The 27055-nt window shown below is 44.3% G+C and overlaps 1 protein-coding gene across 12 annotated transcripts in view; it reads left to right on the forward strand.

Moving 5' to 3' along the window:
• Positions 1-26531, forward strand: part of LOC118381985 (xenotropic and polytropic retrovirus receptor 1 homolog) — a 100203-nt gene extending 73672 nt beyond the window's left edge. Inside the window, exons 9-20 of one of the 12 annotated variants that reach the window (XM_052458158.1) lie at positions 7142-7321; positions 9693-9861; positions 10959-11153; positions 20504-20670; positions 20764-20903; positions 21018-21239; positions 21383-21673; positions 21728-21881; positions 21926-21991; positions 22036-22079; positions 22114-22177; positions 22298-26531. In XM_052458158.1, the coding sequence (XP_052314118.1) occupies positions 7142-7321; positions 9693-9861; positions 10959-11153; positions 20504-20670; positions 20764-20903; positions 21018-21239; positions 21383-21443 (1134 nt within the window). In that variant the 3' untranslated portion in view covers positions 21444-21673; positions 21728-21881; positions 21926-21991; ... (1 more) ...; positions 22114-22177; positions 22298-26531. Of the gene's footprint in view, positions 1-7141; positions 7322-9692; positions 9862-10958; positions 11154-20503; positions 20671-20763; positions 20904-21017; positions 21240-21382; positions 21696-21727; positions 21882-21925; positions 22092-22113; positions 22178-22275 lie in introns of all 12 variants that reach the window. The other 11 variants (XM_052458150.1, XM_052458161.1, XM_052458181.1 and 8 more) reach the window with 11 other exon arrangements.
• The last annotated feature ends 524 nt before the right edge of the window (positions 26532-27055 follow it).

Consider the following 27055-nt stretch of genomic DNA (forward strand, 5'->3'; position numbering starts at 1 on the left):
ATCTAGTGTGACCACCAGAGAGAGAGAATGATCTAGTGTGACCACCAGAGAGAGAGAATGATCTAGTGTGACCACCAGAGAGAGAGAATGATCTAGTGTGACCACCAGAGGGAGAGAATGATCTAGTGTGACCACCAGAGAGAGAGAATGATCTAGTGTGACCACCAGAGAGAGAGAATGATCTAGTGTGACCACCAGAGGGAGAGAATGATCTAGTGTGACCACCAGAGGGAGAGAATGATCTAGTGTGACCACCAGAGTGACCACCAGAGAGAATGATCTAGTGTGACCACCAGAGAGATGAGAGAGAATGATCTAGTGTGACCACCAGAGAGAGAAGAATGATCAGAGGGAGAGAAGTGTGACCACCAGAGAGAGAGAATGATCTAGTGTGACCACCAGAGAGAGAGAATGATCTAGTGTGACCACCAGAGGGAGAGAATGATCTAGTGTGACCACCAGAGGGAGAGAATGATCTAGTGTGACCACCAGAGGGAGAGAATGATCTAGTGTGACCACCAGAGAGAGAGAATGATCTAGTGTGACCACCAGAGAGAGAGAGAATGATCTAGTGTGACCACCAGAGAGAGAGAATGATCTAGTGTGACCACCAGAGAGAGAGAATGATCTAGTGTGACCACCAGAGAGAGAGAATGATCTAGTGTGACCACCAGAGGGAGAGAATGATCTAGTGTGACCACCAGAGGGAGAGAATGATCTAGTGTGACCACCAGAGAGAGAGAATGATCTAGTGTGACCACCAGAGAGAGAGAATGATCTAGTGTGACCACCAGAGAGAGAATGATCTAGTGTGACCACCACAGAGAGAATGATCTAGTGACCACCAGAGGGAGAGAATGATCTAGTGTGACCACCAGAGGGAGAGAATGATCTAGTGTGACCACCAGAGAGAGAGAATGATCTAGTGTGACCACCAGAGAGAGAGAATGATCTAGTGACCACCAGAGAGAGAGAATGATCTAGTGTGACCACCAGAGAGAGAATGATCACCACCAGAGAGAGAGAATGATCTAGTGTGACCACCATGATCTAGTGTGACCACCAGAGGAGAGAATGATCTAGTGTGACCACCAGAGAGTGATCTACCACCAGAGAGAGAGAATGATCTAGTGTGACCACCAGAGAGAGAGAATGATCTAGTGTGACCACCAGAGAGAGAATGATCTAGTGTGACCACCAGAGAGGAGAGAATGATCTAGTGTGACCACCAGAGGAGAGAATGATCTAGTGTGACCACCAGAGGGAGAGAATGATCTAGTGTGACCACCAGAGGGAGAGAATGATCTAGTGTGACCACCAGAGAGAGAATGATCTAGAATGTCTAGTGTGACCACCAGAGAGAGAGAATGATCTAGTGTGACCACCAGAGGAGAGAATGATCTAGTGTGACCACCAGAGAGAGAGAATGATCTAGTGTGACCACCAGAGGAGAGAATGATCTAGTGTGACCACCAGAGAGAGAGAATGATCTAGTGTGACCACCAGAGGAGAGAATGATCTAGTGTGACCACCAGAGAGAGAGAATGATCTAGTGTGACCACCAGAGAGAGAGAATGATCTAGTGACCACCAGAGAGAGAATGATCTAGTGTGACCACCAGAGGGAGAGAATGATCTAGTGTGACCACCAGAGAGAGAGAATGATCTAGTGTGACCACCAGAGGGAGAGAATGATCTAGTGTGACCACCAGAGAGAGAGAATGATCTAGTGTGACCACCAGAGAGAGAATGATCTAGTGTGACCACCAGAGAGAGAGAATGATCTAGTGTGACCACCAGAGAGAGAGAATGATCTAGTGTGACCACCAGAGGGAGAGAATGATCTAGTGTGACCACCAGAGAGAGAGAATGATCTAGTGTGACCACCAGAGGGAGAATGATCTAGTGTGACCACCAGAGAGAGAGAATGATCTAGTGACCACCAGAGGGAGAATGATCTAGTGTGACCACCAGAGAGAGAGAATGATCTAGTGACCACCAGAGGGAGAATGATCTAGTGTGACCACCAGAGAGAGAGAATGATCTAGTGTGACCACCAGAGAGAGAATGATCTAGTGTGACCACCAGAGAGAGAATGATCTAGTGTGACCACCAGAGAGAGAATGATCTAGTGTGACCACCAGAGAGAGAGAATGATCTAGTGTGACCACCAGATGATCTAGTGTGACCACCAGAGAATGATCTAGTGTGACCACCAGAGAGAGAATGATCTAGTGTGACCACCAGAGAGAGAGAGAATGATCTAGTGTGACCACCAGAGGGAGAGAATGATCTAGTGTGACCACCAGAGTGAGAGAATGATCTAGTGTGACCACCAGAGAGAGAGAATGATCTAGTGTGACCACCAGAGGGAGAGAATGATCTAGTGTGACCACCAGAGGGAGAGAATGATCTAGTGTGACCACCAGAGGGAGAGAATGATCTAGTGTGACCACCAGAGAGAGAGAATGATCTAGTGTGACCACCAGAGAGAGAGAATGATCTAGTGTGACCACCAGAGAGAGAGAATGAATGACCACCAGAGTGAGAATGACCACCACCAGAGAGAGAGAATGATCTAGGAGAGTGACCACCAGAGGGAGAGAATGATCTAGTGTGACCACCAGAGAGAGAGAATGATCTAGTGTGACCACCAGAGGGAGAGAATGATCTAGTGTGACCACCAGAGAGAGATAATGATCTAGTGTGACCACCAGAGAGAGAGAATGATCTAGTGTGACCACCAGAGAGAGAATGATCAGTGTGACCACCAGAGAGAGAGAATGATCTAGTGTGACCACCAGAGAGAGAATGATCTAGTGTGACCACCAGAGGGAGAGAATGATCTAGTGTGACCACCAGAGTGACCACCGGAGAGAATGATCTAGTGTGACCACCAGAGAGAGAGAATGATCTAGTGTGACCACCAGAGAGAGAGAATGATCTAGTGTGACCACCACAGAGAGAATGATCTAGTGTGACCACCACAGAGAGAATGATCTAGTGACCACCAGAGGGAGAGAATGATCTAGTGTGACCACCAGAGGGAGAGAATGATCTAGTGTGACCACCAGAGAGAGAGAATGATCTAGTGTGACCACCAGAGAGAGAATGATCTAGTGACCACCAGAGAGAGAGAGAATGATCTAGTGTGACCACCAGAGAGAGAGAATGATCTAGTGTGACCACCAGAGGGAGAGAATGATCTAGTGTGACCACCAGAGAGAGAGAATGATCTAGTGTGACCACCAGAGAGAGAGAACTATCTAGTGTGACCACCAGAGAGAGAATGATCTAGTGACCACCAGAGAGAGAGAGAATGATCTAGTGTGACCACCAGAGAGAGAGAATGATCTAGTGTGACCACCAGAGGGAGAGAATGATCTAGTGTGACCACCACAGAGAGAATGATCTAGTGTGACCACCAGAGGGAGAGAATGATCTAGTGTGACCACCAGAGAGAGAGAATGATCTAGTGTGACCACCAGAGAGAGAGAATGATCTAGTGTGACCACCAGAGGGAGAGAATGATCTAGTGTGACCACCAGAGAGAATGATCTAGTGTGACCACCAGAGAGAGAGAATGATCTAGTGTGACCACCAGAGGGAGAGAATGATCTAGTGTGACCACCAGAGAGAGAGAATGATCTAGTGTGACCACCAGAGAGAGAATGATCTAGTGTGACCACCAGAGAGAGAGAATGATCTAGTGACCACCAGAGGGAGAATGATCTAGTGTGACCACCAGAGAGAGAGAATGATCTAGTGACCACCAGAGGGAGAATGATCTAGTGTGACCACCAGAGAGAGAGAATGATCTAGTGACCACCAGAGGGAGAATGATCTAGTGTGACCACCAGAGAGAGAGAATGATCTAGTGACCACCAGAGGGAGAATGATCTAGTGTGACCACCAGAGAGAGAGAATGATCTAGTGACCACCAGAGGGAGAATGATCTAGTGTGACCACCACAGAGAGAATGATCTAGTGTGACCACCAGAGAGAGAGAATGATCTAGTGACCACCAGAGGGAGAGAATGATCTAGTGTGACCACCAGAGAGAGAGAATGATCTAGTGTGACCACCAGAGAGAGAGAATGATCTAGTGTGACCACCAGAGAGAGAGAATGATCTAGTGTGACCACCAGAGAGAGAGAATGATCTAGTGTGACCACCAGAGAGAGAGAATGATCTAGTGTGACCACCAGAGAGAGAGAATGATCTAGTGTGACCACCAGAGAGAGAGAATGATCTAGTGTGACCACCAGAGGGAGAGAATGATCTAGTGTGACCACCAGAGAGAGAGAATGATCTAGTGTGACCACCAGAGAGAGAGAATGATCTAGTGTGACCACCAGAGAGAGAGAATGATCTAGTGTGACCACCAGAGGAGAGAATGATCTAGTGTGACCACCCAGAGAGAGAATGATCTAGTGTGACCACCAGAATGATCTAGTGTGAGAGAGAATGATCTAGTGTGACCACCAGAGAGAGAATGATCTAGTGTGACCACCAGAGGAGAGAATGATCTAGTGTGACCACCAGAGAGAGAGAATGATCTAGTGTGACCACCAGAGGAGAGAATGATCTAGTGTGACCACCAGAGAGAGAATGATCTAGTGTGAGAATGATGACCACCAGAGAGAGAGAATGATCTAGTGTGACCACCAGAGAGAGAGAATGATCTAGTGTGACCACCAGAGAGAGAATGATCTAGTGTGACCACCAGAGGGAGAGAATGATCTAGTGTGACCACCAGAGGGAGAGAATGATCTAGTGTGACCACCAGAGGAGAGAATGATCTAGTGTGACCACCAGAGAGAGAGAATGATCTAGTGTGACCACCAGAGAGAGAGAAGAGAGAGAGAATGATCTAGTGTGACCACCAGAGAGAGAGAATGATCTAGTGTGACCACCAGAGAGAGAGAATGATCTAGTGTGACCACCAGAGAATGAGTGTGACCACCAGAGAGAATGATCTAGTGTGACCACCAGAGAGAGAGAATGATCTAGTGTGACCACCAGAGAGAGAGAATGATCTGACCACCAGAGAGAGAATGATCTAGTGACCACCAGAGAGAGAGAATGATCTAGTGTGACCACCAGAGAGAGAGAATGATCTAGTGTGACCACCAGAGGGAGAGAATGATCTAGTGTGACCACCAGAGAGAGAGAATGATCTAGTGTGACCACCAGAGAGAGAATGATCTAGTGTGACCACCAGAGGGAGAGAATGATCTAGTGTGACCACCAGAGAGAGAGAATGATCTAGTGTGACCACCAGAGAGAGAGAATGATCTAGTGTGACCACCAGAGGAGAATGATCTAGTGTGACCACCACAGAGTGACCACCAGAGAGAATGATCTAGTGTGACCACCAGAGAGAGAGAATGATCTAGTGTGACCACCAGAGGGAGAATGATCTAGTGTGACCACCAGAGAGAGAGAATGATCTAGTGACCACCAGAGGGAGAATGATCTAGTGTGACCACCAGAGAGAGAGAATGATCTAGTGACCACCAGAGGGAGAATGATCTAGTGTGACCACCAGAGAGAGAGAATGATCTAGTGTGACCACCAGAGGGAGAATGATCTAGTGTGACCACCAGAGAGAGAGAATGATCTAGTGACCACCAGAGGGAGAATGATCTAGTGACCACCAGAGAGAGAGAATGATCTAGTGACCACCAGAGGAGAGAATGATCTAGTGTGACCACCAGAGAGAGAATGATCTAGTGACCACCAGAGGAGAGAATGATCTAGTGTGACCACCAGAGAGAGAATGAGTCTAGTGACCACCAGAGAGAATGATCTAGTGTGACCACCAGAGAGAGAATGATCTAGAATGTGTGACCACCAGTGTGACCACCAGAGAGAGAATGATCTAGTGTGACCACCAGAGTGTGACCACCAGAGAGAGAATGATCTAGTGTGACCACCAGAGAGAGAGAATGATCTAGTGTGACCACCAGAGAGAGAATGATCTAGTGTGACCACCAGAGAGAGAGAATGATCTAGTGTGACCACCAGAGAGAGAGAATGATCTAGTGTGACCACCAGAGAGAGAGAATGATCTAGTGTGACCACCAGAGAGAGAGAATGATCTAGTGTGACCACCAGAGAGAGAGAGAATGATCTAGTGTGACCACCAGAGAGAGAGAATGATCTAGTGTGACCACCAGAGAGAGAGAATGATCTAGTGTGACCACCAGAGAGAGAGAATGATCTAGTGTGACCACCAGAGAGAGAGAATGATCTAGTGTGACCACCAGAGAGAGAGAATGATCTAGTGTGACCACCAGAGGGAGAGAATGATCTAGTGTGACCACCAGAGAGAGAGAATGATCTAGTGACCACCAGAGAGAGAGAATGATCTAGTGTGACCACCAGAGAGAGAGAATGATCTAGTGTGACCACCAGAGAGAGAGAATGATCTAGTGTGACCACCAGAGAGAGAATGATCTAGTGTGACCACCAGAGAGAGAGAGAATGATCTAGTGTGACCACCAGAGAGAGAGAATGATCTAGTGTGACCACCAGAGAGAGAGAATGATCTAGTGTGACCACCAGAGAGAGAGAATGATCTAGTGTGACCACCAGAGAGAGAATGATCTAGTGTGACCACCAGAGAGAGAGAATGATCTAGTGTGACCACCAGAGAGAGAGAATGATCTAGTGTGACCACCAGAGAGAGAGAATGATCTAGTGTGACCACCAGAGAGAGAGAATGATCTAGTGTGACCACCAGAGAGAGAGAGAATGATGTAGTGTGACCACCACAGAGAGAAAATGATCTAGTGTGACCACCAGAGAGAGATAATGATCTAGTGTGACCACCAGAGAGAGAGAATGATCTAGTGTGACCACCAGAGAGAGAGAATGATCTAGTGTGACCACCAGAGAGAGAGAGAATGATGTAGTGTGACCACCACAGAGAGAAAATGATCTAGTGTGACCACCAGAGAGAGAATGTGCTGAATAAGGGAAATTAAACATTTCAACAATAATACTAATCTGAAGACATGCACTATGTTTCTTTCTGATCATATTGCCAAGGACAAATTATATAAAGTGTTATAAAGGTAGTTGAATAAAAAATCTATTGCGTGTTTGATTGTTTTATCTATTGAATTCTTCCCTAGATTGCAGGGTTCCTGGGGGTGCTGTGGTGTATGAGCATCCTGTCCTGTCTGTACTCTGAGTACACCATGCTGCCCATGCAGGTCAACCCCCTCATCCTCTACGGCTTCATGCTCCTCTTCCTCATCAACCCCTTCAAGACTGGCTACTACAAGTCCCGCTTCTGGCTGCTCAAACTGCTGGTGAGCTCCTTCTCCACTGGGACTACTGTATTATAATGATGCAATGATATCAGTATAATGAAACCCGACTCAACTGGTGTTTGTTTGTACAACACTGTATTTGATATCTTTCTCCTACTGTATTGTGTTTTGTTGTATTCAGCTTGTCTTTGACTTGTCTGATGTTTGCTGGCTAGGGGGATGGGGATGGGAGGTAGGAGGATTCAGTGTGTGTGTGAGACAGAGGCCAGTGGGGTGAGGGATAATAGAATGCAGGCGGGTCCCTGGGGGATGTGGCGGCTGTGACTGTGCAATCATTACAGGGATGGATCCATCAGTATGCTGCTCCTCCAATCCTCCCCATCCCTTAGTTTCCCAGCCCTCTGAGCCATTCCACAGCCCTCTCCAGCTTTGATTGGGCTCCATTGGGGCCTGTGCAGCATCCTAGAGAGCCACACACCCACACTGAACACAGGAACTAACCTGAGGACAAACACATAATGAGAGAACAAATCGAGACAGATTGCCTGGTGTGTTTGTTTACACAATGAATACATTTTGAGGAAGGTTTATCTTCTCAATGTCTATAATTTATGTGTATGGAGATGGTGTGGAGATCAATAACGGCATATATTGCCAGGTAGAAATCTTTCATTAACTCGCATACATAACAGGATGAATCAATACTGTTTGACATTTGCAACTGAAACAATCTGGGACTCGGTCAGGCTGCGTAGTGAGGCTGTGTAGCACCCTGGAGGCAAGAGGGGGAGAGTATTATTCCCATTCACCCACAGTCTCATTCGCAGACCCGTGATAACATGATCCAGTCCCAACAGAAACCATACCCAAAGCACTAGTAAACCCAATCATATTAGGCTATATTAAATCAGACTTCTCCAGGGGCATGGCCATGCAGTTGATCCTGTGCTGGTCCCAGACCGTCATGTCTGTGCATGTGTGGAGTGTCGGATTGACTACTGTGTCAGCAAAAATATAATTTGTCTGCAAATCAAGTCTTATCTTATCCCTCTCTATCTTCAAGCATCAGCTGTCTGAGCAGCTTACCGATCACTGTATCTGTAGAAAGCAATCTGTAAATAGCACACCCAACTACCTCATCCCCATATTATTACTTACCCTCTTGCTCTTTTGCACCCCAGTATCTCTACTTGCACATCATCATCTGCACATCTATCACTCCAGTATTAATGCTAAATTGTAATTATTTTCACCTCTAGGGCCTATTTATTGCCTACCTCCCTACTCTTCTACATTTGCACACACTGTACATAGATTTTTCTATTTTTCTTTTGTGTTGTGTTATTGACTGTACGTTTGTCTATGTATAACTCTGTGTTGTTGTTTTTGTCACATTGTTTTGCTTTATCTTGGCCAGGTCGCAGTTGTAAATGAGAAGTTGTCCTCTACTGGCCTACCTGGTTAAATAAAGGTGTAATAAAATATAGAAGTGGAAAAAAATATGGTCTATTACTTCACCAGCCATTCACAGAATGTGAGCCCATATATACCTACCTAAGCAGTACCTCTCAGTGAGGGGCAAACTATTGCTGGTGTGGCAATAGCTCTGTTAAATTAGTGACAGGTTGACACAATCCAGCTCGAGCCTCATCAGGCTTTCCATAGGTATCCAGCAGTCCATTTACTGTAGGGAGATACTAGGACTGCTGGCTGTTGCAGGGCTCATGACCTCAACATGTCCCAGCTCATTTGGAGAGTAGCTTCCTGTTCTGCTCTGCCCTCTCGTCTTCCACTACTCTAATTAAGCAACAAGGCCCGAGGGGGTGCGGTATATAGCCAATATACCACGGCTAAGGGCTGTTCATATGCACAACACAACACGGAGTGCCTGGATACAGTCCTTAACGTGGTATATTGGCAATATACCACAAACCCCTAAGGTGCCTTATTGATATTATAAACTGGTTACCAACATAATTATAGCAGTAAAAATAAATGTTTTGTCATACCTGTGGTATACGGTCTGATACACCACGGCTGTGAGCCAATTTGGATTCAGGGATCAATCCACCCAGTTTATAATACCCTGTACATTACAGCCTCATTTGCTGCATGACAATGAGCTTCCTCAGTGTTCAAGTCTCTTATACATGGTTGTAGCCCAGGTCTTTACATGTGTGTCCCTTCTCTTTGTTTATTTGTAATGTCTTAAATGGCTTATTGTGAGACAAGCATGGGAGTTCTAGTGGCATTAGTATGCAGAGGTGTACTGTAGACAGAAGAGCTGTCAATGTTATCTTAACCTCAGACTATTCCAACACACATTGCACCCCTTCAGTGAAGCATATGTATTTAATCAGATCTCCTGTGTCTTGTATGGGACTACTAACTCTGTCTGTCTGTCTCCCAGTTCCGTGTGTTCACGGCGCCGTTCCATCGCGTGGAGTTTGCAGACTTCTGGCTGGCCGACCAGCTCAACTCTCTGGTGATTGTACTGATGGACCTGGAGTATCTCATCTGCTTCTACAGCTTTGAGCTCAAATGGACCGACCGCAAAGGCCTCCTGCCCATGTTCAACAGTGAGTTAGACCATAATGAGTACCTACCGTTGCTCTGTAAGTGCAGAACTGTCATGTCAGGTATGCAGTGAAGGAACAGCTGAATGTATGTAACCCAAACCTATATATCATGCTGGTTCAGCAGCTCTGTTCAAACTCATCTATAACAGTTTTGTTTAGGAGACATGTACTAAGGTGGAATGGTTTAGCTCTCTCTGACTCCAGTCAATATTCAGTGGGATCTGTCTGTCTGTCTTTCTGTCTGCCTGTCTCTGTCTGCAAGTCTGACTGTGTCTGTTTGTCTGGAAAATGGTTCTCCTCAGTAATTTGCAGCCCCCTGCTGTGGCCTGAAAAATCAGCAGCGAGGTAATTGAATGGAAATGTTTGTGTCCAGCAGTGTGACTCTCATGTTGATTAGCTGTCCACTCAGAGAGTCAAATCAAAATGTATTTGTCACAAGCTTCGTAAACAACAGGTGTAGACTAACAGTGAAATGCTTATGGGCCCTTAGTGGGCCCTTAGGGTCCCAACAATGCAGAGAGAAAGGAAATAGAGAAATAAACATGTAAAAATAAAAGTTAGTAATGATAACTTGGCTACATAAACAGGGTACCAGTACAGAGTGGATATGCAGGGGTACGAGGTAATTGAGGTAGATATGTACATATAACGAGGACTAAAGTGACAGATAGTAAACAGTAGAAGCAGCGTATGTGCCTGGAGACTTTGACCATTTTTAGGGCCTTCCTCTGACACCGCCTGTTATAGAGGTCTTGGATGGCAGGAAGCTCGGCCCCAGTGATGTAGAGAGTGCTGCTGCATCTTGGCCACCAACTTACCATCCTGAGACAAGGCTGAGTATAGCCCACAAAGATCAATGTGGGTGTATGGCAATGAGTCAAAGCACTGGGACTACAGCTAGCTAGTCCACAAATGACCTTGAGCTGTCTCTCAGTGAGTCCAACAAACCCATTCCATTCTAACAGAACAGTTCAAAAGGTCAAGCTATAAGAATGGTTGATACCAAAACCATATACATCATGAAAATATGGCTGTGTTTGATAAATGTTTGAATGTTTTGGTTGTTAAAGTGTAATTTTCTCCCCCATTCCCAATAGGTGATTACACATGCCACAGTTACTCCTACGGTCTACGTGCCATTATCCAGTGTCTGCCTGCTTGGTTCCGTTTCGTGCAGTGCCTCCGTCGGTACCGAGACACCAAGCGAGCTTTCCCCCACCTGGTCAACGCTGGCAAATACTCCACCACCTTCTTTGTGGTCACCTTCGCTGCACTCTACAGCACCCACAAAGGTAAGGAGACACACCTTGCTTTTTGAGCCAGTTGGACAGGAAGGGGAATGCTGAAGCTCAGATCATCACAAGCTGTATGAACACAATGAAAGCAGAGCTGACCTTGAGTGCAAATGGCTGGATTTCTTCTCTGTTTGTCAATGCCTCATTATAATGGAAATGAAAAAGTACTAAAGCACAGCATAGACTAGAGAGAGAGAGAGAGAGAGAGAGAGAGAGAGAGAGAGAGAGAGAGAGAGAGAGAGAGAGAGAGAGAGAGAGAGAGAGAGAGAGAGAGAGAGAGAGAGAGAGAGAGAGAGAGAGAGAGAGAGAGAGAGAGAGAGAGAGAGAGAGAGAGAGAGAGAGAGAGAGAGAGAGAGAGAGAGAGAGAGAGAGAGAGAGAGAGAGAGAGAGACTAGGACATAAGAAGGCAGGCTGGCTTGTCATTCTCCAGCTCCACAATCAGCCGCTGATTAATCTGGTTCAGAGGTGTTATCACAACAGCATCCCTTCAATACTCTGCCTTTGTGCAATCTCATATCTTGGCTGCATAGATGTTTGTCCAAGTGGATAATTTCAAAGCAGTTTGCTAAGCGGTTTTTGCCATTTCATTATTTATATGCTCGTCCATCGACAGTTATATATTTATTTGTGCAAATGCCAGCTTTTAAACTTCCGCTCAACCTTTGAAAATGTTAAATGTTACTGCACAGCATGATTTTTGCTTCATTTTTCTTTATACATTTAAATCAATGTTTGTGTTTCTTCTGTAACCTGACTCCATTTGGCTGTCAGTTTGGAGGCAGTGAGGAGGTTTTAGGTTCTTAGGAAATGAATCCATTAAGGCTTTTTCCTCCTCCAGTCAGTCGGTCCATTCCTCTAGTCTTCAGCCCTGTGGACCCTGGACTAATGAGCCCTCTTCATTTCATATGCTGTGTGAAGACCTGTTTCATCCCCCCCCCCTTTTAACAGAGAGGTAGAGTCGGGGGGCGTTAAGTGAGAAGGGATAGAGGGAATATCCAGACGACCATACCCACTTAACCCGCAGTCTTTCAACTGCGTTGGCATGGCTACCAAATTGAGAATTTACAAAACGTGTATGCACAGGGTTTCCATACATATTTGAAGTATGTTCTTCATAGTCATTCGAATCTAAAAGAGATGAATATGGGTTAGACTATTAAAAATATGAAAATACTTATCAAATTGTCCAGTCCATTGCTCTTTATTGTTGCTAGACTCAGTCTGAGTCACAGTATACAGTATATGTTGGTATGTCTGCTGTATGGGCCAATCAACTGAAGTCTAGCCAGATGTGAATGTGGAGGTGAGGTGCATCTTGGACACAGAGTTTGACAGTTCTGTTGTGACATACAGTAGATGGGATAGATAAATGAGGCCTGGACCCAGTGGACCGGAGCCTAGCACCTAAATGACAGAGCATCTGTTTCATACGAAGAACAGAGCGCCGCACAGCACACATGATGATCATCGCTCAGTATTGAATCATGTTCATGCCGGGCACAGCGGTAGTAAATCAGCATCAGAAATGTTGGCAGGGTTCCCAGGTTGTGTATATATATATCACCTTCATTATACATCCACAAAGTAGTGCTCTGATGCTGCCTCATGACCCCATTGATTCCAGTATTACACCAATACCACGGAGAATTGTGCTATATTCACATTACAATAAATGTATGATAATGCAAAAGGGACTCAATGCAGAGGGTAAAATGTACCCTCCTACTGGGTTTTAGTATGTACTCTCCTACGATATAGTAAAGGAGTAGGATTCATTTGAATGCAGGTTAAAGACTGAAGTTGTGCAGATACAGTTTTGGCAGTCCTGTGAATAGACGATTACAGTAGAAATCATCTATAATTAAATCATAGACTGGTGCTGTGTATGTTGTCCCAGCTGTTGTTCCTGGAAATGTAGAAAAAGGACGAAGGGATTTCCTGACTTTAGAGTCCCCAGAACCACAGGATATTGAGCCTGACAGTATGGCAAAATACTTTATTCAGGATCAATATGGCATCAGCTCTTGTACAGTAGTAGCTTAATTAAAATAAAATAGCATTTTATTCGACACTTGCTTCGTAAACAAAAGGTGTAGACTAACAGTGAAATGCTTACTTACAGGCCCTTCCCAACAATGCAGAGAAAAAAATAGAGAAATAATAGAAAGGTAGATGGTCCGGACAGCTATTTGGTTAACTATTTAACTGACTATTTAGCTGTGTTATGGCTTGAGGGTATTTTTATTTATTTCACCTTTATTTAACCAGGTAGGCTAGTTCAAAACAAGTTCTCATTTACAACTGGGTAGAAGCTGTTCAGGATCCTGTTGGTTCCAGAGTAGACTTGATGCGTCGGTACCGCTTTCCGGGCAGTAGCAGAGAGAACTATGACTTGGGTGGCTGGAGTCTTTGACAATGTTTGGGTCCTTCCTCTGACACCACCTAGCATAGGTCCTGGATGGTAGGGAGTGGCCCCAGTGATGTACTGTACGCACTACCTTCTGTAGCACCTTGCGGTCGGATGCCAAGCAGTTGCCATACACAGCGGTGATACAGACAGTCAAGATGCTCTCAATGGTGCAGCTGTAGAACTCTTTTAGGGTCTGAGGGGCCATGCCAAATCTTTTCAGCCTCCTGAGAGGGAAGAGGCATTGCCGTGCCTTCTTTACATCTGTGTTGGTGTGTGTGGACCATGATAGATACTTAGCTGATGCTTTCATGCATGGTTCAGTGTTGGTTGCCTCGAAGAGAGCATAGAAGGCATTTAACTCGTCTGGTAGGCTCGCGTCACTGGGCAGGTCGTGGCTGGGTTTCACTTTGTAATAATCATTTGTAAGCCCTGCCTCATCCGACGAGTGTCGGAGCTGGTGTAGTAGGAATCAATCTAAGACCTATATTGATGCTTTGCCTGTTTAATGGTTGGGATATGTACGTACGGTCACTCTGGGGACGGCGTCGTCAATGTATTTATTAATGAAGCCGGTGACTGATGTGGTGAACTCCTCAATGCCATCAGATGGATCCCGGAACATATTCCAGTCTGTGCTAGCAAAACAGTCCTGTAGTTTAGTATCCACTTCATCGGATCACTTCCGTATTGAGCGCATCACTGGTACTTCCTGTTTGAGTTTTTGCTTGTAAGCAGGAATCAGGAGGATATAGTTATGGTCAGATTTGCCAAATGGAGTGCGAGGGAGAGCTTTGTATGCGTTTCTGTGTGTGGAGTGAAGGTGATCTAGAGATGTTTTGCCTCTTGTTGCACATGTGACAAGAAATTAGGTCAAATAGATTTCAGTTTTCCTGCATCCAAATTACAGGCCACTAGGAGTGCCACCTCTGGATTAGCATGTTCTGATTTACTTATGACCTTTTACTTTTTTGCCCCTTTGAAGTAGAAATCTTCATCCAAATCGAGGTTATTAATCTCTGTTCTGATGTCCAGATACTCTTAACAGCCATAGGAAACAATGGTGGAAACATTATGTACAACAACATTTCATTAAGATCAGCGCAAAAAACACAAAATAGCAGAATTGGTCTGGTGGGAAAGACAATGATTGGCCGATAGAGTGTGGGTGGGACAATGGATCAGGTAGAAGACGGACTAGGTGAGAGACAGAGGGAAAATGTTCCTAAGACTAAAAATATATTAATATTAAAAAAGTGTTAACGCTAAAGAGGAATAATAGACCGGCCGTGTAGGTGAGAGTAAAACGACAATGAAGATGAAAGAAAAAGTTGAACTGATCATCAGATAGAAAGGAGAGCAGAGAGCAGGGAGGGAGGCAGGGAGGGAGGCAGGGAGGGAGGGAGGGAGGGCAGCAGTGGAAGAGGGGAAGAGGATGGACTTGCTCGAGGAGAGTGAGCTGTAATAACCTTCCTGCGGCGAAACACATCTCTGGTGGATGCTGCTGGAATAGAGATGAGACCCAGGGCCAGGCCATGGCTTGCTGACTGAGTAGGATGTTGTTGTCTATGGACACATGGAGCTGCCAGAACCACTGCATAGGAAAGAGCTCAACGTTCTAACACTCCCCAAACCAACTAACAGGGTCATGATACCCACTGAACTCTGCCTCAACCCTGTTACAACAACACTATCTCTCTGAAACATGCTGCCTATTATGACCAAGCATCATATTCAGTTGTAGGTGGAGTTGAGATATAACTACCGGTATCTGTAATGTAAATCCATATCCATAGAAATTATACTCCACCCAGGCAGGTACTAATATCACTACACAGACTCACTATCTCACTACCAATCAGCCGTGTGAATTCAACACGAGGCCACTTTCCCTGAGTCAATAACCTTTGTTTGTCTTGCTAGGTCTCAGTGTCTGATTGGATAGGCTCTGTGAGGAGAGGGGGTGGTGAAAGTGATGGGGCAGGCAGGTAATAGATTCTTTATCACCTGAACAGCAGTACAAGACAGCCCAGGCAGGCAGCACCGCAGCAGATAACAACCCAGAGACAGATGATTGCTTTTCCCGGGTTCCCAGGTGCTTATTATAACCTTCAATGGGAGGCCTGTCCTGAGCCTGTCATGGCAACATCTCACTCTTAAATGTCTTTTAACCGCTTAGGCCCCTGTTAAACACAAACATTTAGTGAGCGTGACAGAAGCAAGTGACCGCCGTTGTCCTCTATTTAGCTCCAGATCAATGACTAGCCACCTACACTAGACATCAGTCCTACAGAGCCCTTGAGGCCAACCAGAAAGGCTTAGTGATGGACGAGTGGTATCTTATGTGATCATATTCAACGTTTTTTGATTTCAGATCTATCAAATAAATTCAAGTGAAATTGTATTGGTCGCATACACAGCAGATGTTATCGCAGGTGCAACTAAATGCTTGTGTTTCTAGCTACAACAGTGCAGTAATTACCTAGCAATAATACCATTTAAATAAACAATGCAAACATAATCCAGATATTTTTTCAATACATTTCAGTACGCGCAATGTTACGGACTGGAATATATATATATATATCTCATCAATCTACACACAATGCCCCATAATGACAAAACGAAAACAGTTTTTAAGAAATGTTTGCACGCCTCCCGGGTGGCGCAGTGGGCACTGCATCGCAGCGCTAGCTGTGCCACCAGAGAGACTGGGTTCGCGCCCACACTCTGTTGCAGCCGGCTGCGACCGGGAGGTCCATGGGGCGACGCACAATTGTCCTAGTGTCGTCCGGGTTAGGGAGGGTTTGGCTGGTAGGGATATCCTTGTCTCATCGCGCACCAGCGACTCCTGTGGTGGGCCGGGCGCAGTGCACGCTAGCCAAGGTCACCAGGTGCATGGTGTTTCCTCTGACACATGGCTGGCTTCCAGGTTGGATGCACGCTGTGATAAGAAGCAGTGCGGCTTGGTTGGGTTGTGTTTCGGAGGACGCGTGGCTTTTGACCATCGTCTCTCCCCAGCCGTACGGGAGTTGTAGCGATGAGACAAGTAATTACTAACAATTGGATACCATGAAATTAGGGGCAAAAGAAAACAATTTTTTTTAGAAGAACAAAAACAAAAACAGAAATGCCTTATTTACATAAGAATTCACTGAATACTTATACTTAATGCATTATTTACATAAGAATTCACTGAATACTTATACTTAATACCTCATTTACATAAGAATTCACTGAATACTTATACTTAATGCCTTATTTACATAATAATTCACTGAATACTTATACTTAATGCCTTATTTACATAAGAATTCACTGAATACTTATACTTAATACCTCATTTACATAAGAATTCACTGAATACTTATACTTAATGCCTTATTTACATAAGAATTCACTGAATACTTATACTTAATGCCTTATTTACATAAGAATTCACTGAATACTTATACTTTACCTTATTTACATAAGAATTCACTGAATACTTATACTTAATGCCTTATTTACATAAGAATTCACTGAATACTTATACTTAATGCCTTATTTACATAAGAATTCACTGAATACTTATACTTAATGCCTTATTTACATAAGAATTCACTGAATACTTATACTTAATACCTTATTTACATAAGAATTCACTGAATACTTATACTTAATGCCTTATTTACATAATAATTCACTGAATACTTATACTTAATGCCTTATTTACATAAGAATTCACTGAATACTTATACTTAATGCCTTATTTACATAAGAATTCACTGAATACTTATACTTAATACCTTATTTACATAAGTATTCAGACCCTTCTCTATGAGGTCAGGTGCATCCTGTTTCCGTTGATCATACTTGACATGTTTCTACAACTTGATTGGAGTCCACCTGTGGTACATTCAATTGATTGGACATGATTTGGAAAGGCACACACCTGTCTATATAGGGTCCCACAGTTGACAGTGCATGTCTGAGCAAAAGCCGTGCCATGGATTGTGTCAAGGATACCAAAACATTTCTGCAGCATTGAAGGTCCCCAAGAACACAGTGGCCTCCATCATTCATAAATGGAAGAAGTTTGGAAATACCAAGACTCTTCCTAGGGCTGGCCGCCAAGCCAAACAGAGCAATCGGGGGAGAAGGGCGTTTGTCAGAGAGGTGACAGAGTTCCTCTGTGGAGATAGGAGAAGCTTCCAGAAGGACAACCATCTCTGCAGCACTCCACTAACCAGGCCTTTATGGTAGAGTGGCCAGACGGAAGCCACTCGTCAGTAAAAGGCAAATAACAGCCCGCTTGGAGTTTGCTAAAAGGCACCTAAAGGACTCTCAGACCATGAGAAACAAGATTCTCTGGTCTGATGAAACCAATGGTCTGATGAAACCAACTATTTGGCCTGAATGCCAAGCGTCACGTCTGGAGGAACCCTGGCACCATCCCTACGGTGAAGCATCGTGGTGGCAGCATCATGCTGTGTGGATGTTTTTCAGCGTGGTCCTTCTGTAGCTCAGTTGGTAGAGCATGGCACTTGTAACGCCAGGGTAGTGGGTTCGATTCCCGGGACCACCCATACGTAGAATGTATGCACACATGACTGTAAGTCGCTTTGGATAAAAGCGTCTGCTAAATGGCATATATTATTATTATTATTATCAGCGACAGGGACTGGGACACTAGTCAGGGTGGAGGGAAAGATGAACGGAGCAAAGTACAGAGAGATCCTTAATGAAAACCTGCTCCAGAACATTCAGAATGTTCAGGGGTGAAGGTTCACCTTCCTACAGGACAATGACCCTAAGCACACAGCCAAGACAAAGCAGGAGTGGCTTCTGAGCAAGTCTCTGAATGTCCTTCAGTGGCCCAGCCAGATCCCGGACTTGATCCCGATCGAACATCTCTGGAGAGACCTGAAAATAGCTGTGCAGCAACGATCCCCATACAACCTGACAGAGCTTGAGAGGATCTGCAGAGAAGAATGGGAGAAACTCCCAAAGTACAGGTGTGCCAAATTTGTAGCGTCATAACCAATAAGACTTGAGTCTGTAATCGCTGCCAAATGTGATTCAACAAAGTACTGAGTGAAGGGTCTGAATACTTATGTAAATGTGATATTTCCAGGTTTTTATTATTATAAATGACAAACATTTATAAAAATCTGTTTTCTCTTTGTCATTTTGCTTTGTCATTTCTCAGTTTCCCAGCTTTGAGGCACCTGTACAATCTATCTGTATCTGTAATTGTTTGTTGATGCAGTAGTTTGGTGGTGTTAGGATGCTCCAGTTTTCCTTCATTCCGGATTTACACATTTTGGGACACAAGTTTGTCCTGCAAACTTTAATGAGTATGTAATGTATAATGTATGTAATTGCCTGCTGTGAATATATCAAAAATACTTTTTTAAAGGAGACGTAAAACATTTAAGTTTGAGGGATAAACCTCATCAGGAAATATTTATAATATTAGTAATACTGGGTTAATGCGGGGACATGGTACTAGATGAGGTAGCCTGATGCAGAACCCACTGTAGGGTGAGAGCAGGGCTAGAGGGACCAATGTAATTCTATGTGAAAAATGTACACTGTTACTTTCCTGGCGCCCTGGTGGCAGTATGTGGGAGGCATTGACCATGACGGTTGGCACTGTCCCTGTCTCAGCCCTGCTAGAGTCTGTGTGTGGTCAGGTCAGACTGTGTATCTAACCAGTCTGTCAGTGCGCACACAACCATGCATGCACACACTGTAGTGTCGTCTCTTGGACCAACAGGCTCCGAGACAGCTTCTACCACCAAGCCACAGGACTGCTAAATAGCCATAGGACTGCTAAATAGCCATAGGACTGCTAAATAGCCATAGGACTGCTAAATAGTTAATTAAATGGTTACCCAGGCTATCTGAATTGACCTTATTTTGTACTGACTCTATGCACACTCACAAGACTATATATACACACTGTATGCACACACCCTCACGCACACTAGACTGTCACTCACCACAAAACCCACACACATTCACATACACTACATATGAACACAAACACATAACACACACACAGGTATACAGACACAACACACACACACACACACACACACACACTGCACACACACCTGCTGTTACTTACTGGTCATATTCCTTCATGGGGAAAAATAACAATACAACAGACTATTCTAAGACGCACAGTAGACTTACCCAGGGGATTCACCATAGTCATTTTCAGTTCAGTCAGAACTCTCCACCTGGGTAAAGGAGGCCGGTGTGAATAGTTGGGTGTGAATAGTTGTCATAAGAGTGGTTGCGTCACATTGCGTGACGTGTCTTCTAGGCCTGGGTGTCCTGTTGGTGTGTGAGTCTCTCAGTGTCAGGCCACACTGTTCTGTCACAGCGGGGGAGCCCAGAGCCCAGGCAGATCAGACTAGAATACCTCAGTCATCAATAATCCCCCAGGCATTCAGGCTGTCGCTGGAACAGCATGGGAGTCTGGCCCAGTCAAAATACACAGCTATGATACAGGGAAATCAACATGACGCTACTGCCGAGCTGGTTACCACTACACATTCTAACTGGCATGACGTCAAGATGAAATTAGAACATAATAAATATACTTTTTATTAGTAGTGAATTGCCAAACTGAAGGACATATCAACATGTTGTTTCAAGAGCCTCTGAATAGTATACTAAGAATTAGCATGACATCCATGGTAACCTGTCTCAGTAAATGCAGTACTTATGGTAGAAGTTCTCCCTCTGGTGGGGATAGTGAAGACCAGAGACAAACGTTTATGAACAAGCTGCTGTCTCTGTCCGCTGTTCAAAGCAGGCAACATATGTGTTCTTCTTAATTATCAAGGTATAATGCACACAGATTGGGCAAAATGTATTTATTTATTTGATTTCACTACCGTTACACAGACGAATGGACTCATTGCTTTGTGTTTGTGCTTCACAGAACAAAAGCATTCCGATGCAGACATGTTCTTCTACCTGCTGATGGTGTTCTCAGCCGTCAGCTCCCTGTACACTCTGATCTGGGACCTGAAGATGGACTGGGGCCTGTTTGACCGTGGAGCAGGGGAGAACACCTTCCTTAGGGAGGAGATTGTCTACCCACAGAAAGTGAGCATCCCACACACATAACCTGCATGAACACACACAGCACGGCACACACACACTCGTCCTCTGACCTGACTTGGTCATTATATTTCCCAGGCATACTACTACTGTGCCATCATAGAGGACGTGATCCTGCGTTTCGCCTGGACCATCCAGATCTCCCTCACCACCATGACCAACATCCCCTCTGTGGGAGACATTGTGGCCACCGTTCTGGCTCCTCTAGAGGTGTTCAGGTGGGTTACAGTATTACAGAGCTGGACAGACTACTTCTCTCTCTGTCTCTCTGCCCCCCCCTCTCTTTCTCTCTCTGCTCATTATGTTATACCTCATTCTGTATCCACACACAGGCGTTTTGTCTGGAACTTCTTCCGTCTGGAGAATGAGCACCTGAATAACTGTGGTGAGTTCCGTGCCGTGAGGGACATCTCGGTGGCTCCGCTGAACGCTGACGACCAGACGCTGCTGGAGCAGATGATGGACCAGGAGGACGGAGTCAGGAACCGTCAGGGCAAGAAGAGCTGGAAACGCAGCTACAGCCTGTCCCTGCGGCGCCCCCTGCTGTCCTCTCAGTAAGAACCTCCTCACACACACGCACAGACACACACACACACCAAAAATACACATAACTTACGGCCACATGGACAGGAATCGGTATATGTTAGCCTTGAGTTTGTCTGACAGTATTCATGTGTCTATTCCTTCTCTCATCCAGATCATCCAAGAAGGACACCAAGGTGTTGATTGAGGACACAGATGATGAGGCCTTCAGCTGAGCCCAAAGCACCAGCTCTACAACCCCAATGATCACTCCATCACAGAGCTGCCTCACACACACACACACACCACACACACACACACACACACATACACACATATATACAGACACCACACACACACACACATACACACACGCACAGGCAGACACAGATAGACACACAGGAAGACACAGGTAGACACGCAGGCAGACACAGGCAGACACAGATAGACACACAGGCAGACACAGGTAGACACGCAGGCAGACACAGGTAGACACACAGGCAGACACAGGCAGACACAGATAGACACACAGGCAGACACAGATAGACACACAGGCAGACACAGGTAGACACGCAGGCAGACACAGGTAGACACGCAGGCAGACACAGGTAGACACGCAGGCAGACACAGGTAGACACGCAGGCAGACACAGGTAGACACGCAGGCAGACACAGGTAGACACGCAGGCAGACACAGATAGACACGCAGGCAGACACAGGTAGACACGCAGGCAGACACAGGTAGACACGCAGGCAGACACAGGTAGACACGCAGGCAGACACAGGTAGACACGCAGGCAGACACAGGTAGACATGCAGGCAGACACAGGTAGACACGCAGGCAGACACAGGTAGACACGCAGGCAGACACAGGTAGACACGCAGGTAGACACACAGGCAGACACAGGTAGACACGCAGGCAGACACAGGCAGACACAGGTAGACACAGGTAGACACGCAGGCAGACACAGGTAGACACAGGTAGACACGCAGGCAGACACAGGTAGACATGCAGGCAGACATAGATAGACACACAGGCAGACACAGGTAGACATGCAGGCAGACACAGGTAGACATGCAGGCAGACACAGGTAGACACGCAGGCAGACACAGGTAGACACGCAGGCAGACACAGGTAGACACGCAGGCAGACACAGGTAGACACGCAGGCAGACACAGGTAGACACGCAGGCAGACACAGGTAGACACGCAGGCAGACACAGGTAGACACGCAGGCAGACACGCAGGCAGACACAGGTAGACACGCAGGCAGACACAGGTAGACATGCAGGCAGACACAGGTAGACATGCAGGCAGACACAGGTAGACATGAAACATACACACTAATACATATAGACATACAAAGAAACACACAATAATTCAGTGACACACAAACAGATTAATTTATTCAAGCACAATCTCAGTATATGATATTGGTATAGATGAGATGGGATTACACACACACACACACACACACACACACACACACACACACACACACACACACACACACACACACACACACACACACACACACACACAGTTTTGAGTTCTTCAGACAAAGAGGGATACACACAGGAACATATTTAGAAAACCCACCAAGCACTGGGATTTACTGGGAGTACTTTAATTTTTTTAACGGACTTTATGTTGATACTTTTTTGTTTGTATATTTGTTTTTGTAGTTCTTTGCCATTTTTGGAGATGTATTAGAGAACAACCGACTGTTTACATGCATTTATTATATTAGGATGAACAGGGAGAAGAAATATTTATCAAAAAGACTAATAATAATAAGAAGCCTGAGCATGGACTCTGGATCGCAACATTTACCACAGCATATCAACAACATCAACTGGTTTCAACCTGTTGCTTCTTTTTCTACTCCACTTACTGGGTTGATTTTGTTTATTGAGTTGTAATAATAAAGTCAGTGTAAAACCCTGGCGGCACTTGCAGGAAAAGTGCATTTAATACAAACAAACAAAAACAACTTGTACAAAAATATAATTTAAACATATTTTAGTCTGTGAAAGTTGCTTTGTATATTTGTTCATGTGCACTATTATGTACTCCATGTATTATTTAGAAGAATGAGAATAGCTCAAGCATATGTGCAATGATATGTATGTGTTTCTCAATGGTGGGAATGTTGAATTAGACTTGTGCCATGTTTTCTAAAAGCTACTGTTTCCGTAGAAGACTAAGAACACTTCAGGTGGCTCATTCTCCCTCTCATATAAACTTTTCCCACAGATCAGTTAGCCAGCCCATGTTACAACTTCAAAGTTTTGCAAAAACAAACAAGTCAATTATCTAATTGGCTTTAGTTCAAGTGCCCTACATGTTCATAACTGTACTTTGCTTTTCTGCTAAAGCGTTATTTTAATGAATGTTGTTCACTGGCGTAGCATCAATCATCTAGCTAGCCTGAGAAGAATAGTCTGTTTGTTCTACTGAGATGTCTGAGAGTCTCGTGCATTTCTCTACCCTTTTAAGAATACTATCCCATTCTCTCTTTTTATTGCTCAACAACTAAAACAGCACTGTGACCATTTTCGATTGCAGTGTTTTCTACTGATTGTGTGGGGCACTTTGTATTTTCTCTGTTCTACTTTCTCAGAAGCAGTGGAGCGAGATCAGCTGACAGTGATCAGGGTTTTCCACTGAGGTTCCTCTGACTGTAATATCGCCAAGTAGATCATGTGGCATCTTCACAGGATATTGATTTCGTCTGCTGAGATGGGTTTTCCATGGGAGGGATGCCCTGGCTAAACAGGAGATCCTCATCTGTCATGTCTGCTAGCACTTTCACTATCCAAATAACAGTCCACACCCTGATCTGCCATTCTTCCTCTGAAATATCTATGAACTTTACAACAAAGCTACTGCATCACCTGTTTTGAATATAGAATGCATGCGTCATGTACAGTATCATAGGTCCTGGGACTCTGCGTGTGTCAGGGTTTTTGGTGGTAGGGTTTGTCAGGCCTGTTGACTAGAAAAGGGACCAAGTGAGCGAGTCGTATACCTGCTGTGTCAAGTGATCTTTAATCCTGGAAAGACTATGCTGTGAAACAGTAGTTCTCAGATCAGATAGCCGTGATTAAATAGGCCCGTCCTCCTTGGGTTGTAGGGCCTGCAGTATTTACTCTGTTGTTTAGGACTGGGTTAGCTCACAGTTTCAAGTCTCAGTGCCCAAAAATTATGTTGAAGGTGAAGTTGATTTATCAATGATCAACTCATTCTACAGTACATGTCTGTTTCTCATGCTTTTATGGCAACGCACTCATCAACACAACTCATGATTTTGCTTTAATATATGTTCCTTGATTAACATTGGTACTTTTTATTACTTGGTTTCGCCAAGAAAAAGAACCCCATGGAAATTGTTCAACTGGCATCCATTGTTGGCGCTCTTTTTGTTTGTTCATTTTGTTACATGCACGCTTTACTTATATCATTTTCAAGCACAATCTATCGGCTGTAACTTTGAAGCGGGTAAGCCCCTTATCCGTGGACCTCGTGGCTTTTCAAGGGAAGGATAAGTGTGTGTTGTTGACTGCTTTCTCCCCACTCACTGTGTGTGACAGCCTCTCTCTTTCACCCTGGGGCTCAACTGTGTTTACACAATGCAGTAGTTGATGTACAGTGTTGATGTGTCGATCAATCAGCATGAGCTTGTCTTGCCTTTCTCTTAGCTTTTCTTATTTATTTAGACTGTTGACACGTCTAATGAGAAATGACAGTTGGGGTCCCAGCACGAAATATTTGTTTAAATTGCAAAGTTCATAGGCTACAAAATGTTGTAAATGTGTAATAGCACCATCAACAACAAGAAATACACACAATGTCGTGTGCCTTTGAGATAGATTTCTTCCATTACTGTGGTGATGATGCACTTAGACATATGGCAATTATGGCTGTGCAATGAAGTCTGGTAGTGATAGAAACCACTATCACAAAACACACAATTAAATTATCTAACTACTGATTGTGTCTTCTTTGTTGGAAGAATAGTTGCTTCCACTTTCTTTCCACACTCACGACAAATATGGAACAGGCTAGTCAACCAGTCTTTCCACCAGAGAGCACCCTGCTGCAAGGTTGCCTTTGGCATTTCAGTCCTTTTGAAGTGATGGAGAGCTCTTCTACCTCCCAAAACACACACAGATACACACACACACTCTGTTTAATCTAGTCTAAAACTTTAACACTGTCCTGTTTTGTCAGAGACCACAAACTTCTCCCTCCCACCTTCATGAGATTGTTTAAGTATCACTCTGACAATTGTCTTGCCTGCATGCTGCTTTTGTTTTCCATTGTACATATCTGAATGATTTAATTATCTGGAGAATACTGATTATTCTAGCTGTACTGTTCTTCCTTGATTACATACATTGTTTTTCATTTAGCTTTAGAACAAGCAGTATTCCAGGTATTGAGGAGCATTTTGATTGTTCACAATCCTGCATTCTTTAAGTGTAAAACCTGTTGAATTGTGTTTGTTAAAAAAAAGGAGAAAAAGTAGAAAGTGAACCTGGATTGTGATTGGCTGTATCTTGTTGGTGTTTCCATATTTTTTCCTGACTCCCTCATCCTCAGGGTTTGCGTCCAGGGCTACTGGAGGGAGGAGACTAGGGGTTGACAACCCTCAGTCAAGCGAGTGATGACACTAACAAGATACTAATGGTTTCCTAAGATGGAAGCATTCTAATGCATATGACTGCTTAGCAGTTATTCACTAATTTATGTACAACTGAGCCATTTTTAATGTCAAGATATGGTTAGAAAGTGATAACCCTTTGACATTGAGGGTTACTTTGTATAGGTATTTTCTAAGACCTGAATCATACGCAAGCCCTGACATCACATTTTCTCATGAGTAATACCTCTCAATGATTTGCTGATTTTACTGCTTGCTAAATCCCATGTTATGTGCTTGATGTCTCTGCATATTTACTTCCTTCTTGATGTTGTTGTATCCTTTCTAAAGTAGAAGACTAATGGTGTCTATAGTAACTACATGGATGTACTTTAAACGCGTTCTGAAAACTGATAAAAAGATCAGTTATGTGGTTGTGTTTTAAAAAGACAAGAAAGGAAATGTCTTACAATAGCCCTTTTACAGAGTAGATTGTAAATGTTGAGTGTATAACGCTGTACTATGATGGTTTTAACGATGGTCTCATTTGTATTTCTGTATACACTTTGGTGATCCTGTCACATCTGGGTTTTATAAACCAAGCATATTTTTTTAAACTGTCGCCCTGGCTCTGGCTTTTTTATTTTGTCCATTCCATAATAAAAATAGTGTTGTCTGTACCGAGATTTCCTAATGTTGAACATACATACATATGTTAGGAATTTTGTTGGCAAATTCTTTGGAATGAGAAGAAAAGCCACAATGTTGCGCTTCCAAGTTCTGCAGCCCAACACAATCAAGAAAACTAATTACATGGGGGAGGTGTTGCTGTATATACAGTACCAGTCAAAGGTTTAGACACACCTAATTTTTCTTTATTTACTATTTTCTACATTGTAGAATAATAAAGGCACCAGAAGTATGTAATGACACATATGGAATCATGTAAACAAAAATGTAAAAATTAAAAAAGATTTTAGATTCTTCAAAGTAGCCACCCTTTGCCTTGACACTCTTTGTTATTCTCTCAACCAGCTTCACCTGGAATAGTTTAACAGTCTTGAAGGAGTTCCCACATATGCTGAACACTTTTGGCTGCTTTTTCTTCACTCTGCATTTCAACTCATCCCAAACCATCTAAATTGGGTTAAGGTCGGGTGATTGTGGAGGCCAGGTCATCTGATGCAGCACTCCCTCCTTGGTC

Source organism: Oncorhynchus keta, chromosome 1 (genome assembly GCF_023373465.1).
Source record: "Oncorhynchus keta strain PuntledgeMale-10-30-2019 chromosome 1, Oket_V2, whole genome shotgun sequence".
Lineage (NCBI taxonomy): Eukaryota > Metazoa > Chordata > Actinopteri > Salmoniformes > Salmonidae > Oncorhynchus > Oncorhynchus keta.